General features: G+C 45.5%; 1 protein-coding gene across 5 annotated transcripts in view; it reads left to right on the forward strand.

Moving 5' to 3' along the window:
- Positions 1–14,298, forward strand: part of mib2 (MIB E3 ubiquitin protein ligase 2) — a 281,262-nt gene that overhangs the window by 210,294 nt on the left and 56,670 nt on the right. For all 5 annotated transcript variants that reach the window (XM_085967467.1, XM_085967469.1, XM_085967468.1 and 2 more), the window contains 3 exons: positions 1,188–1,382; positions 7,562–7,704; positions 10,099–10,206. In XM_085967467.1, coding sequence (XP_085823593.1) covers positions 1,188–1,382; positions 7,562–7,704; positions 10,099–10,206 — 446 coding nt within the window. The remainder of the gene's footprint in view (positions 1–1,187; positions 1,383–7,561; positions 7,705–10,098; positions 10,207–14,298) is intronic.

The raw sequence follows: 14,298 nt of genomic DNA on the forward strand, positions 1-14,298 counted from the left end.
CCTGACCGTTCAAAGGAATTTCTTTAAGCAGTTATTGAAATATCTGTGAGGAAATGGCTGCTGTTATAAAACGGCATGCAATACTAACGTAGAAACGCTTAACATATCCATCTGAAATTCTCCTCTCCGATATCTTATTGGAAACGTTAACCCATGACTTAGCACCGCTGCTAAAGTTGCAGAGAGGAATTTCAGGCGACGACATTGGCTGCTTGTATGTTAATATCCCATGGTGTAATTTCAGGACCACTATGTCTTTGAGAGTGGAAGGTTTTGAACGGCTATTTGGGTTTTCCCACAGAGAGACAATCAGTATCTTGCAGTTCATTTATCATTAACGTGGTTTCAGGTGCTGCAGTTAGATCTCCATCCATATAAAGTGTGAGAGATTTCAATAAGCACCTGCAATTCCTAGAGGTTTTCAATCTCCTCTGTCAATGCTGATAAGCAACTACCAGATCCCCAGAGTGAAGGGCTAAAAATGTTTTGTTCTTGATGTAATAAGAAAAGATAGGAAGTGTTCCCCCAGTGGAGTAACATATTTAGGTATTATATTCCACCGAAACCCTTTCCGAGTTCTTGCACTGACTGACTGATGCGGAAGTGATTTGGAACCATTCAGGACGTTAAGTTGAACTGTTTACTGGCTCGTTACCTAAACTCTGGACATTGTTGGGCGGAAATGTGCAGTTGACTGCTGCAATCTGTGGATTAAACTGGAGTAACAAATGCAGTTTGTGTTATTTCTGTTCAAACTGAGCTGGCTATTTTGCAGCCACTAATCTGTGCAGTCAACCTGAAACTATACTGGCCTGTTTTTCATGAATGAAAATGAGGAGGGAAGTAACTTGTATACTCTGGACATCCAGTTGGATAATCTTTGACTGTGATCCGCATGGGGACCCTTATTGATTACAAACTTGCATGCAGATGTTCATCAATAGTGACATTGGGGTTTGATTCAAATTCAAAGTGCACCTGGTGTTCACACTACCAGAATTCCAAGCCACCGATTTTGGTCTTTTTATCTCTTAATTTCACAATTTAGATTTTGCTACGGAGCAGCTTCAAACTCGCATCAACTGCTCCCTTTGACCCCACTTTACAGCTAAGAGACATTCATTGTGAAAGAGGTGAAGGAACTTTCTTTTCACAAAAATGTATAATTAGTCCTTTTTGCTTTATAGGCGGGGAAGGCAAGATTGGGAAGGTAGTCGATATTCGTGGCTGGGATACGGAATCAGGACGAAGTGTTTCAAGTGTCACATGGTCAAACGGGACGACCAACGTCTATCGAATGGGTCACAAAGGAAAGGTGGACTTAAAGTATGTCACAGATGCTGCAGGAGGCTACTACTACAAAGACCATCTGCCCAAACTAGGTATGTTTGAATTGATTCTATAAGGTTATATCACCAGATATAAACAGAGAATATACATTGAACACTGGGTGCTTACAGACCCTTTGTGGAGACCCACATCAAAAATTGTTTTGTATTCTATAAAAACACTGATCCCAAGTCATATTTGGTTTATACTTAACGCTATTACTAACTTTTTACGATGTGCATAATTAAAAAATATGTATACATTTTTGAAATGAAAGCTTATCTCTTTAAGCGGGTGTCATTGTGTCGGTCACGTGTACCTATTCGGTACGTTGAATACAATGCCAGTCCTCTGTCTTTTGTGCTCCCAATTTCAGTTAACAGCACCAGTGCACTGGGTAGTCCAGTAGGTGTAGCCCTTTGTATTCAGGTTCCTGCCCATGATAAACCCATGCAGCAAGTTGCCAGCCTCACCGAAACATTGGGCCCTTTTCCACAGAGAAGTTAGAGGATTATGTGAGAATGAATCAGCTTGCACTGCTCATATACACCCCCTGGTGGTTAGTTATCGAGCTGCATTGGCAGTGTCCTGAAAGCAGGTCAATTACTATCTTCCTAGTTGTGGATTGATCTGGGGTCCAGGGAACTATTATTGGCTTAGAGACGTGAAGAAGATTTATTCCTTTTTGAAGGGGAAGAAGTTGTATAAAACCAAGCCAGTATGATGCCTAGATTTCTATTAAAAAATTGCAGCTTTATCAGCTTTAATCAAGACACAATGTCCTGAAGACTGTCCTGATTAATAATTGAAGAGTGCTGTTCAAAGCAACGTGCTGACACTGGATCTTTGTTCTGTAGCTTTAGAAAGATGAAAGTGATGCCGGCTTGTTTGTTGTGAGGAACGGCAACTATGAATCATCTTAGTCGCAATCACATTTTCGCAATCATGATTTGTGTCAGTATTTTGCAAGCACAGCCAAACACATTTTCATAAAGACATTACCACTTTAATGTTGTAATATATTTTATTTGTTTCAAACACTCCCTTATGTTAACAAGTCATTGACATTTCAGTGCAGGAGAAGGACATTTGGCTCATTGTGTCTGTACCAGTGCCAGCTTCACATCAGAGCTATCTACTCTAATCCCATCCCCTTGCTCTTTCCCTGTGCCCTTTAATATTTTCCATTGTGTTTACCTTGCTCCCTCTTAAATATTGTGATTGATTCAATGTCAATGGCCAATTGTGATGACGCATTCCATATTCTGAGACCCCTTTGTACAGGAAACTTTCTGGTATCCGGCACGGACGGGACCGACGTGGTGCCGGTTCATCAACAATTCCGGATAACCGAACGCTATAGTAAAAGATACGGAGCTCAGAGCTCCGTATAAAGCAACAAACCCTGTTGCAACAGCTTCAGAACAATCGGCACAAGTTGCAAGCGTCTCTGTAGCTTAGCAACAGCTTCAGCTACACCCTTGCACAGCAACAAATGGAGTAATAAAAGTAAAAAAAGTTACCTGAACCGACTCCTGAATTTTGCCGGTGGATAGAACGTTCCAGTTATTTAGGGGCCGGTTAATCGAAAGTTTCCTGTAGTGGGGATAAAATTGTAATTCCCACTCTTCTAATACTAATCCTAAATTTACACCTCCTTGTTACTGAAACACAGACCAGTGGATATAATATTTTCCTATTCGCCGTTTTAAATATTTCTATTGGATTCACCCATATCCTTCTTTGCTGCATTGAATACAGTCCTAGTTTTTCATCAAAACCATGTCCTTTGCTTTCTGGTATCGTCCTGGTGAATTGTTTGTGGCTCTTAACATCCTTTCCATATAAAGAGTATCTGAAACTACACGCAGTACTCCAATTGTAGCTTAATCTGTGCCCTGAGCAGGTTCAACATCACCTCTTTTGTCTGCAATGCTGAACATATAACCAACACAGAATCCCATTTTCCCTCATTATGGCATTTTCAATCTGTAATCCTGTATCTGTGCATTTAGATCCTTCTGAAAGAAGATTGTTCTATGAGGAGAGATTGTGTAGACTGGGCCTATATTCTCTGGAGTTTAAAAGAATGAGAGGTGATCTCATTGAAACATACAAAATGATTACAGGGCTTGACTAGGTAGATGCAGGGAGGATGTTTCCCCTGGCTGGGGAGTCTAGAACCTGGGGTCACAGTCTCAGAATAAGGGGTCGGCCATTTAGGACTGAGGTGAGGAGAAATTTCTTCACTCAGAGGGTGGTGAATCTTTGGAATTCTCTATCCCAGAGGACTGTGGAGGCTCAGTCAGTATATTCAAGACAGAGATCGATAGATTTTTGATATTAAGGGAATCAAGGGATATGGGGATAGTGCAAGAAAGTGGAGATGAGGTAGAAGATCAGCCATGATCTTATTGAATGGCGGAGCAGGCTCGAGGGGCCGAATGGCCGACTCCTGCTCCTAATTCTTATGTTCTTATGATCATCTACTCCATTGAGAAATGTACTGTTTAGGCTATATTTACATTCTGTTCTTTTCACCAAACTCTGCCTCTTTACATTTGTCTGTGTTCAACTGCGTTTGCTACATATCTGCCCACTCCCCTAAGCTGGCCTCTTCTGCACTCTCTCACATTTTTCCTCAATTTACCATGCTCCTACTTTGGTATTATCTGCAAATGTTGATCATATTACTTCCGTGCATATCTCTAAATCATTTAAGTTTATGGAGAACAAGAGATCCCGCACAAATCCCTGGTAATGTTACTAGTCATATCTTGCCAATCCAAGAAGCATCCATTTTATTCCTACTCCCTGTTTTCTATCCATCAATATGCCGACTAAAAGTGCTGTGAAACATCATATACTATTACTAGTTCAAGGCGCCTTTTCAAAAGTAAACAGACTTACATTTTGCAAATAGTTGTAACAGTTAGAGAACATATGGTTATAAAACAATACAGAATAAACACCAGTGTGCATAATGTCATAGGGTGCATCGTGAGATTGGGCTAAGTGAGTACTGAGTGTATGTGTGAAAGAAAGAAAGACATACTTTTATACAGCGCCTTTCATGACCAGCGGACGTCTCAAAGCGCTTTACAGCCAATGAAGTACTTCTTTGGAGTGTAGTCACTGTTGTAATAATAACACAGCAACCAATTTGTGCACAGCAAGCTCCCACAAACGGCAATGTGATAATGACCAGATAAACTGTTTTTGTTATGTTGATTGAGGGATAACTATTGTCCAGGACACCGGAGATAACTCCCCTGCTCTTCTTCGAAATAGTGCCATGTGATCTTTTACGTCCACCTGAGAGAGCAGATGGGGCCTCAGTTTAACGTCTCATCCGAAAGACGGCACCTCCGACAGTGCAGCACTCCCTCAGCACTGCACTGGAGTGTCAGCCTAGCTTTATGTGCTCAAGTCACTGGAGTGGGACTTGAACCCACAACCCTCTGACCCAGAGGCGAGAGTGCTGCCCACTGAGCCACAGCTGACACTGAACTCCTATACATGCAGACAGAGTAGATTTGGTTAATCATGAGAAGGATATAGGGATGAATGACAGAAAGGCATTTGGCCCAATGAGCTGACATGTCATGTACAGTTTACCATGTCTCACACACTGTCCAGCTCGCGCATTTCTCTCTTAAGTAAAACTTCCATGAAGGTAAAGTTCTGTGAAATTCTCTCTCTGACCTGTCAAAACTCCAGGATATCGATCTTAAAGCCCGCACTGTTCAAGTCGTGCTGGTGATCATTGTCCGTAGCAAGCAGAAATAAAAACTACAAATCAGCAATTTCAAAATGCTTTGGGGGATTGTTGCCTTTGGGTGATGGTGTAAAACGGGGCGGTAGCCATTCAGACGCCCACTGTGCATCTCTCCTGATTTCCATTTCCATTTGACTTCTGTCCCAAATCTGCACTCGACAAACAGCTAGACGATAGCAAAGGAAATTCAAAGGAAGCGCGCATTAAAAGAAACAGGCCGCGCAGAACAAAGCGCAGCTCACGGGGAACATTGTTCTGTGCCCAATCTGAAACTCCTTCGTGCCTGCTCCACCTCCCCACCCCCACCCCGCACCTTCTGTAGCAATGTCACTGGAAGAAGTGGGACGCTGGGATTCCACCAGCTGTCCTAAATCCTGGCAGCTCCGCCTGCGATTTCCCTGACACACTGGCAGGCAGTGCGTGCTGGTGAAAGCGAGGCCCAGCAGCTTCATAAATGTCGGTTTCTCTGTGGCAATCGATCGAGGAGCAGCAAATGTGAATTCTAGGAGTTTTAGCCCTTTTTTGTGGGGGCTTGTGCTGCAGAGCATTGCTGTACGGTACTATAGCAAACCTCCTCCTCCCCCCCCCCCCACCCCCACCCCCACCCCCAGTTTAAAAACATTGCAGGTTGTTCTGCAGGGTATGCAGACCAAATAACTAAGTTTAATTATGCAGCCCATTTAAAATAAAACAGTTGCATGTTGTATACATCAGTTAAAGTGAGAAACTACCAAAATGACTGATGCTGTCATTATATAGTGTTTTTAAATTGACAATCGGTGATTTAAAGATAGTTTAAAAAAAGAAAATAGGCTCAAAGTTCTCATCTGCTGGGTCATGTGAACAATTTGGAGCTCACAGATTTGTTTCACAGCGTTTCATTGAAAGCTGGCCGCTCTTTGTACTGGCATTTGGTCAACAATGATCACAGAACTTTGCTATTCTGATGAAACCAAAATTGCAGCGAGAATATTCAGTTATTTTGTGCCACGTGTTAGAGTCTTTCAAGTGCAAACCAAGGCGGCTTTCATTTTTGATCATTATTGTAGAATTAAATTTCAAATACATTCAGAGTATGTTGTTTTTCTGCATGCTGACTATGGCTACAACTGCAGTCGGTGGTGGGAGAGTGACATAAACAGCCCAGGACTTGTTCTATAAACAGAACCAACATGGAGTTGTAAGACAACAAAAAATTGCAATTTTAATTTTTTTATCACATACATAGTAATCTACTTTGACTAGTTGAGTACTAGGAACACTTTACAAATTTCAGAGTACAGCTTTTCTGTTCACACAGCACTTACAAAAAATTCTGTAAGTTTTATAGTAATACGCAGCAATAATGGCCACAGAGTGACAGTAGACTGGATGATTGAAAATGAAATAAAGTTGCACTTGCAGTATTTTATCCTTTTTTTGTTTGCAAAACAATATTCCTGGAAGTGTGTTATTGCTATTTAGTCACACCTCAATTTATTTTTCTTTCCGCACCATACTATTTCTGCTTTATAGACTTGGCTCAGTGACGGAACCCTCGCCCTCTGAGTCAGAAAGATGTTGTTTTAAGCCCCACTCCAGAGACTTGAGCACATAATCATAGAATCATAGAAATTTACGCCACAGAAGGAGGCCATTCGACTGATCGTGTCTGTGCCAGCCGAAAAAGAGCTATCCAGCCTAATCCCACTTTCCAGCTCTTGGTCTGTAGCAGTGTAGGTTACGGCACTTCAAGTGTATATCCAAGTACTAACCTAGGCTGACACATCAGTGCAGCACTGAGGGAGTTAAACCAAGGCCCCATCTACCCTTTCGGGTGGTCATAATCACTCCTATAGCACTATATGAAGAAGACAGTGTCCTGGCCAACATTTATCCCTCAACCAGCTCCACCAAAAATAGATTATCTGGTCATTTATCTCATTGCTGTTTGTGGGAGCTTGCTGTGCATGTTTTGGCTGCTGCATTTCCCTACATGACATTCCCTACATTCAAAAGTACTTAATTGGCTGTGAAACGCTTTGGAACATCCTGAGGTCATGAAAGGTGCTACAAGATGCAATTTCTTTTTAGACCATGTACTAGACTCTTTCTGCAACTCTTTCACCACTGTCTGTGGTTGATCTGAGCTCATCTAGTTATAGCATCTCTAGTTTAACCTGAAATCTGCTCCGTCGACAATTGAGGACATTTTTCAGCTAATATAGTTTTAGTCTTCAAAGGAGATGGGACTGAACAAGCGAGTAGTAGAAAGATATATCTAGAGAAATCGCAGACTATTTCTGAAATCTCCCAATTCTTGACTGGCTTTCAAATTGTTAAATAAAAATCTCATCATCTTTGTGATTTAATCCAGCACTTATAAGGTTATTCTTTATTTTAATGCAGAAATGTGGCCACGTTTCTCAAAATGTTCTTGAGCTTTTCAGGTTGCGATTTCCATTCTTCTTTCAGGTGAACATGCTGAACTCCCCCGGCAGGAGAGTGCTGATGGCCACGCATTCCAGCATAGCGACAAGGTGAAGTGCCTTCTTGAAGTAGATATTCTGCGGCAGATGCAGGAAGGGCACGGCGGGTGGAATCCTAAAATGGCTGAGGTAACCCTCCGTGCTGTGTTGCCAGCAGCTCTGAAAAATTCCACTCTTCCTGGGCTGGCAATGTTTCAGCTTTTCCTGCTCACAGTCTGTTGATGCTAAAATAAACTCTAATATGTGTTCCATAAATAAAGCTATAGTGGTGTCCGGAATAGCTTTATTACTGTAATAGAAACCATAAACTACAAAAGTTAAATTCTAAACACCACTTTAATCGAACGTTTAAAAGAAACACTTAAATTCTGCTCATCCTGTTTTTGCTTCCTTCCCTGTTTTTTCTTTTTAATCTAACCTGCCCATTCTTCTGTAACTTGCTTTGCATATATTAAAAAAAACTAACTTTCTAAAGCACTGTACATTTAAGAGATGGAAGCAAATTTAAAAAAATGAAATAACAACTTTCTTAAACTCCTGTTCAAACTGGATTCTCTCCCTCACCATCTCTTTCTCCCATTTTCTAATATTTTACTTTTACTTCATTACTAATACAGCCCCCTTCAATCTTTAAAAAAATTAATTCTCGGGATATGGGCGTCGCTGGCAAGGCTGGCATTCCTAGTTGCCCTTCAGAAGATGCTGGTGGGCCGCCATCTGAAACCGCTGCGGCCCATGTGGTGAAGGTATTCTCACAGTGCTGCTAGGTAGCGAGTTCCAGGCGAGAGTATTCCATCACACTCCTGACTTATGCCTTGTAGGTGGTGGAGAAGCTTTGGGGAGTCAGGTGGTGAGTCACTCACTGAAGAATACCTATGCTGGGCAACGAGGTTGGAGATTGTGGTGGTATACAGTGGTGGTATTCTGATGGTCCACAGCACCTCATGGATGACCAATTTAGAGCTGCTAGATCTGTTCTTAATCTATCCCACTTAGCATGGTGGTAGTGCGACATGACATGATGGAGGGCGTCCTTGGTGTGAAGTTGGGACCTGGTCTCCACTAGGACTGGGCGGTGGTCACTCCTACCAATGCTGTCATGGACAAGGTCAAGTAGGTTATTCTCTCGTTTTGGTTCTCTCATCACCTGCTGCAAGCCCAGCCCTTCCTGGCCCAGTCAGTCGCGGTGTTAGCGAGCCACTCTTGCTGATGGACATTGAAGTCCCCCACTCAGAGTGCATTGTTTGATCTTGCTACCCTCAGTGCTTCCTCCAAATAGTGTTCAACATGGAGGAATACTGATTCATCAGCTGAGGGAGGGTGGTAGGTGGTAATCACACCCGACTTTATACCACCGTGCCTTCACCTCTGGTGGATCTGTTCTGCTGGTGGGACAGGACATATCTTTGTGTTTAAATCGCTTCATGGCCTAGCCCCCCTCCCCATGTAACCTTCTCTAACTCTACAACCCCCCCACCCCTCTAACTCTCCGTTTCTCTGACACTGGCCTTTAGTGCATTCCCCCCGCCACCCCCTTCACCCCACCATTGGCACCTATCCCTTCAGCCGTGTAGACCCACACTCTGGAATTCCCTCCCTAAACTCCTGTGCCTTTCCACCTCTCTCTCTTCCTTTCAGGCCCTTCTTAAAACCCACCTCTAACCAAGAATTTAGTAAACCCTCCCCATATCTCCTTTATTTCGGCATCCATTTTTGTTTGATTGTGCCTCTACGAAGCGCCTTGGGATGTTTTTCTTCGTTAAAGGCGCTATATAAATGCAAGTTTTTCTTGCCAGTCTTCAGTTGCCTTTTGCTAGTTTGAGCTTTTCCTGTTGTCATAGTTTTATTGAAATAATGTTCTGGATTTATATTTCCATACTATTTACTATCTTATTTCCTCTGTTGTCCCCACAGTCACCTCCTTTCAAAGTGAATAGCCCAAGTTTCACCAATCTCCCCTCGTACTCAGTCCTCTTATAATAGACTTACGACTCTTCTCTGTACCAACTCGAGCTTGACTGTGTGCTTTGTGTCTTTGTGACCAAAAGTAGACAAAGTCCCCATGGTGTAGTCTGACTATTGGTGTGAATCTCAGAAAGATGCAATGACAAAATAAAACCTGTTGTTGTGTTGGCAAAATTTGAAAAGATTCAGAGATAAAAATCCACTTGAGAGAGAAATATAAAAGAGGAAGAGAAGAAGAAAGCAAAATCTGAAGCTAATCAAAGAAGTATTGAGGTAAAGTTCAGAAGTTCCCAGGCTCAAGGTGAATTGCTTACAATTAAACATCGCAAGAATAAGATTCATGAGAATTTAACAACCCTTTATAAACCATAAACTCGCAGTGCAACAATCGTGTCAGTTTTTCAATGCGTGCAGAATAATTCCATTCAGTTACATGGCATAGAATGAGAACAGGCCAGTTTTTCTGCTGAATAGAATTTCAGTATGGCAGAGTTCACTGTATTGCTATTTTGAGTGTATTAATTTTCCCCCACTTTGTTTTTTATTTTTTTTGGACAGTACGTTGGTCGGACTGGTACTGTGCATAGAATAACAGACCGAGGAGATGTGAGAGTACAGTACAGCAATAACATTCGATGGACCTTCCACCCTGGAGCTCTTACAAAGGTACAGTCAATAGTAGAGCCTGTTATCTTAACTGGAAAACTTTTTGCACCAGTAATGCAAGTGTCACATTTATAACCACAATAAGACAATATAAATAGTTCAGTATTCCAAACTGATGCTGTTCCCGTGTGCTTCTCTTAATCAACCTTAATCTGCGATTAGTGTATTACAGTAGTTATGGGTTTTGATTTAACCTGAATGTGTGCTCTCCAATTCAGTGACACTGAATTATTGCATTATTGATTTTATCTGGTGGACGAGTCCCTTACGTTACCAGTTTTAAAACACTGCGAAAGGAGAAGGAACGCCTGATGGTAATGCGACATAAGCAGGAAGTAAGTGCTTAGAGTCCCATTTTGTTAAATTTCAGAAAAAGAAAACAGCAAGCAGAGACTGAGAGGATTATTTTTGTCATTGTCAAACCAGTTCAGTCTCAGTATAACAAGAGGAAGTGTGCCAAATGGATCCGATCAGCTTGCATTACCCATGTATGTCCCTTCTACTGTTAACAAAAGGGCTGTGTCCATGGAGGGAAGCTGCAACTGGGTATATTTTTAGAATAAAGGGGGCTAAATTTGTTTTAATCACCCATTTTCGGGCGCATAACTGATGGTACGCTTCCAGTCCGTGCCCGAACCAGTTGTCCTAACTTGGCCCTCGGGCTTGATTGTAATAGTCGGGTCACGTTGCTGGCACCAGTCGCACCTCTAGAGAAGCTCGTCCCTGTGGCCTAATCTAATCTGTATGGGGTAACTCCTGGAAGGGTCACATCAAGGTAAGTATGAAAGAGCACTTGCATTTTTGGTGGCAGCCTCTAGCGGTCCCCCTAAGGACGGCTGCCTCTAGCGGCCCCCCTAAGGGCGACAGCCTCTAGCGGTCCCCCTAAGGGCGGCAGCCTCTAGCGGTCCCCCTAAGGACGGCAGCCTCTAGCGGTCCCCTTAAGGGCGGCAGCCTCTAGCGGTCCCCCTAAGGGCGGCAGCCTCTAGCGGTCCCCCTAAGGACGGCTGCCTCTAGCGGTCCCCCTAAGGGCGGCAGCCTCTAGCGGTCCCCCTAAGGGCGGCTGCCTCTAGTGGTCCCCCTAAGGACGGCAGCCTCTAGCGGTCCCCCTAAGGGCGGCAGCCTCTAGCGGTCCCCCTAAGGACGGCTGCCTCTAGCGGTCCCCCTAAGGGCGGCTGCCTCTAGCGGTCCCCCTAAGGGCGGCAGCCTCTAGCGGTCCCCCTAAGGACGGCTGCCTCTAGCGGTCCCCCTAAGGACGGCAGCCTCTAGCGGTCCCCCTAAGGACGGCAGCCTCTAGCGGTCCCCCTAAGGACGGCTGCCTCTAGCGGTCCCCCTAAGGACGGCTGCCTCTAGCGGTCCCCCTAAGGACGGCAGCCTCTAGCGGTCCCCCTAAGGACGGCAGCCTCTAGCGGTCCCCCTAAGGACGGCTGCCTCTAGCGGTCCCCCTAAGGACGGCAGCCTCTAGCGGTCCCCCTAAGGACGGCAGCCTCTAGCGGTCCCCCTAAGGACGGCTGCCTCTAGCGGTCCCCCTAAGGACGGCTGCCTCTAGCGGTCCCCCTAAGGACGGCAGCCTCTAGCGGTCCCCCTAAGGACGGCAGCCTCTAGCGGTCCCCCGAAGGACGGCAGCCTCTAGCGGTCCCCCTAAGGACGGCTGCCTCTAGCGGTCCCCCTAAGGACGGCAGCCTCTAGCGGTCCCCCTAAGGACGGCAGCCTCTAGCGGTCCCCCTAAGGACGGCTGCCTCTAGCGGTCCCCCTAAGGACGGCTGCCTCTAGCGGTCCCCCTAAGGACGGCAGCCTCTAGCGGTCCCCCTAAGGACGGCAGCCTCTAGCGGTCCCCCTAAGGACGGCTGCCTCTAGCGGTCCCCCTAAGGACGGCAGCCTCTAGCGGTCCCCCTAAGGACGGCAGCCTCTAGCGGTCCCCCTAAGGACGGCTGCCTCTAGCGGTCCCCCTAAGGACGGCCGCCTCTAGCGGTCCCCCTAAGGACGGCAGCCTCTAGCGGTCCCCCTAAGGACGGCAGCCTCTAGCGGTCCCCCTAAGGACGGCAGCCTCTAGCGGTCCCCCTAAGGACGGCAGCCTCTAGCGGTCCCCCGAAGGACGGCTGCCTCTAGCGGTCCCCCGAAGGACGGCTGCATGTAGACCAGGAATTGCTGAGAGGAGCCGAAACGGCGCCTGTTCCACTTCAGGCAAAGAAATTCCGTGCAGGGGTCCAGAAACGGGCGCCTTGCCCTCATTTCCCCACTGAAATTAGGTGAGCACTCGGTTTAGGCGGCCGCCTAAAAAAAGCTCCCGGCGATTTTAGCAGTGGTCATTACCACGCGCAGATTGGACGCAGCCTTCCCGCTGCTAAATTTGTTAGCGCTACATTGTTGAATTTCTACCCCAATTATTCACAGCAGGGAAACAACACCCAAGCAGCAATCGGGGTTAAGGGCTTAATATTCATGGGGATTTCGAGATTTCCTCTAGTTTAAGGTTGTTTTTCTGCTTCAAGATTTGTACACCTTAATCAGCTTCCACTGTCTCACATCATGGTGCAAATCAAGATTCCCATTAAAATCCGTCCTGAAGCACGACCAGGCAGCATTCTAACCATCACTCGACCTACAACGTCAGTTGTGCCCCTCGTGAATGGGAATCCAATCGTCTTCTGGTTGAGTTATTGGCCCACCTGAATTACATATTCTGATTAACTTTAGTTGAACTGTGAAAAGTGTTAGTTTGTGTTAAAAGCAAGAAATTAAAATGAACAGTTGCTTACAGTCCCATTAACTTGTAATGGAAATGATATTTATGAGTTGAAATATCTTTTCTCCAAAGTACAGTGCTACATGAAAATTAAATACCGCTGAGGCAAGAAATCCCTGTTGGCATTTGATGCCAGGTTAAACCAGCTTGATTCAGATACTTACACAGAGTTTAACAGCACAGAATACAATGCACGAATGATTTTTGGGGAATGAAAGATTCATCAATGCATCGATGAGACTAGGGGCTGAGGTGTTAGCTTTCAAAAGAGAATCATTAATGCGTGTCACCCGTCAGAGTCAAAGTGAGGAACACAGAGCATTTATGTCAATCAATAATTGTCTAGTATGTTCAATCGAAAGGTGTGTAGTCACAGTTTCAAAAACCCTCTGGGGCTCTTCATTTCCTGGGACATGTGCACTAACTTGCAATTAAACACTGAGCAAAGGAACATAACTTGTACAATGTTACATTGCCATTGTTCAGGGGTACCAGAAAATTAATATTTATCAACTATCAAACACGTACACTCATTGAAGGATGCTTGGCATGCACTTTTGTTCATACCAGTTTTTCAAAAGTTGCTGCACTCTTACCAACTGGTTTAGAAGTCTCCTGACCGTGTTCAAATATATTTGAAACCAATACAATAAGACCTATATGTACCATTCTCCGCAGTCTGTGTCTGATTATACACGGACGTAACATTGGCGACGAGGCAGGTTCGAACCTACCTGCAACTCTGCATCACCTCCTGGGAATTCGTTCCTGAAGATCAGTGGATTGGAGGTCAAGGCCAGAGACTCGGGCGTCGACCACGGGCAACCACCCAGTCATCCAGCAGAGACTCGAGAATTGCGGGGGAGGCTGTCGAGAGCCAGGCTTGGCTTTCCAGGCTTGGCTTTCCAGTCGAGGTGGTCCAGCGAAACGGGCTGGCAACAGGTAGTGCGCAGACCCTTCCCGGACAGCGGCGGGCTAGAGCCCGACCGAGCGGCACAGCAAAGGGCCGAGCAGCGTCGACGGGGGAGAGAGAGAGAGAGGGCAGAGCGCACAGGGCGCAGCCGGTGTTCAGGGGCCGAGCAGCGTCGGAGACCGGGAGAGAGAGACGCGCAGAAACCCGCGAGGCACCGCCATTGCCACGAGGACCGCCGAGAGCGGCGTTGGCAGCAGCGCAGGAGAAGCGCGTGAAACCTACAGGGCGCCGCCATTGCCACAAGAACCGCCGGGAGTGGCGTCAGCAGCAGCGGGGGAGGAAGGAAAGCGTGGGAGACGCCATTTTAAGCCATTGGGAGACGCCATTTTAAACCACACCCAAAATGCCGAAGAGTGGCAGTATCACCGCATTTGAC

This window comes from Somniosus microcephalus, chromosome 25 (genome assembly GCF_052327205.1).
Source record: "Somniosus microcephalus isolate GS21.2 chromosome 25, FLI_Smic_1.0, whole genome shotgun sequence".
NCBI classification, from domain to species: domain Eukaryota; kingdom Metazoa; phylum Chordata; class Chondrichthyes; order Squaliformes; family Somniosidae; genus Somniosus; species Somniosus microcephalus.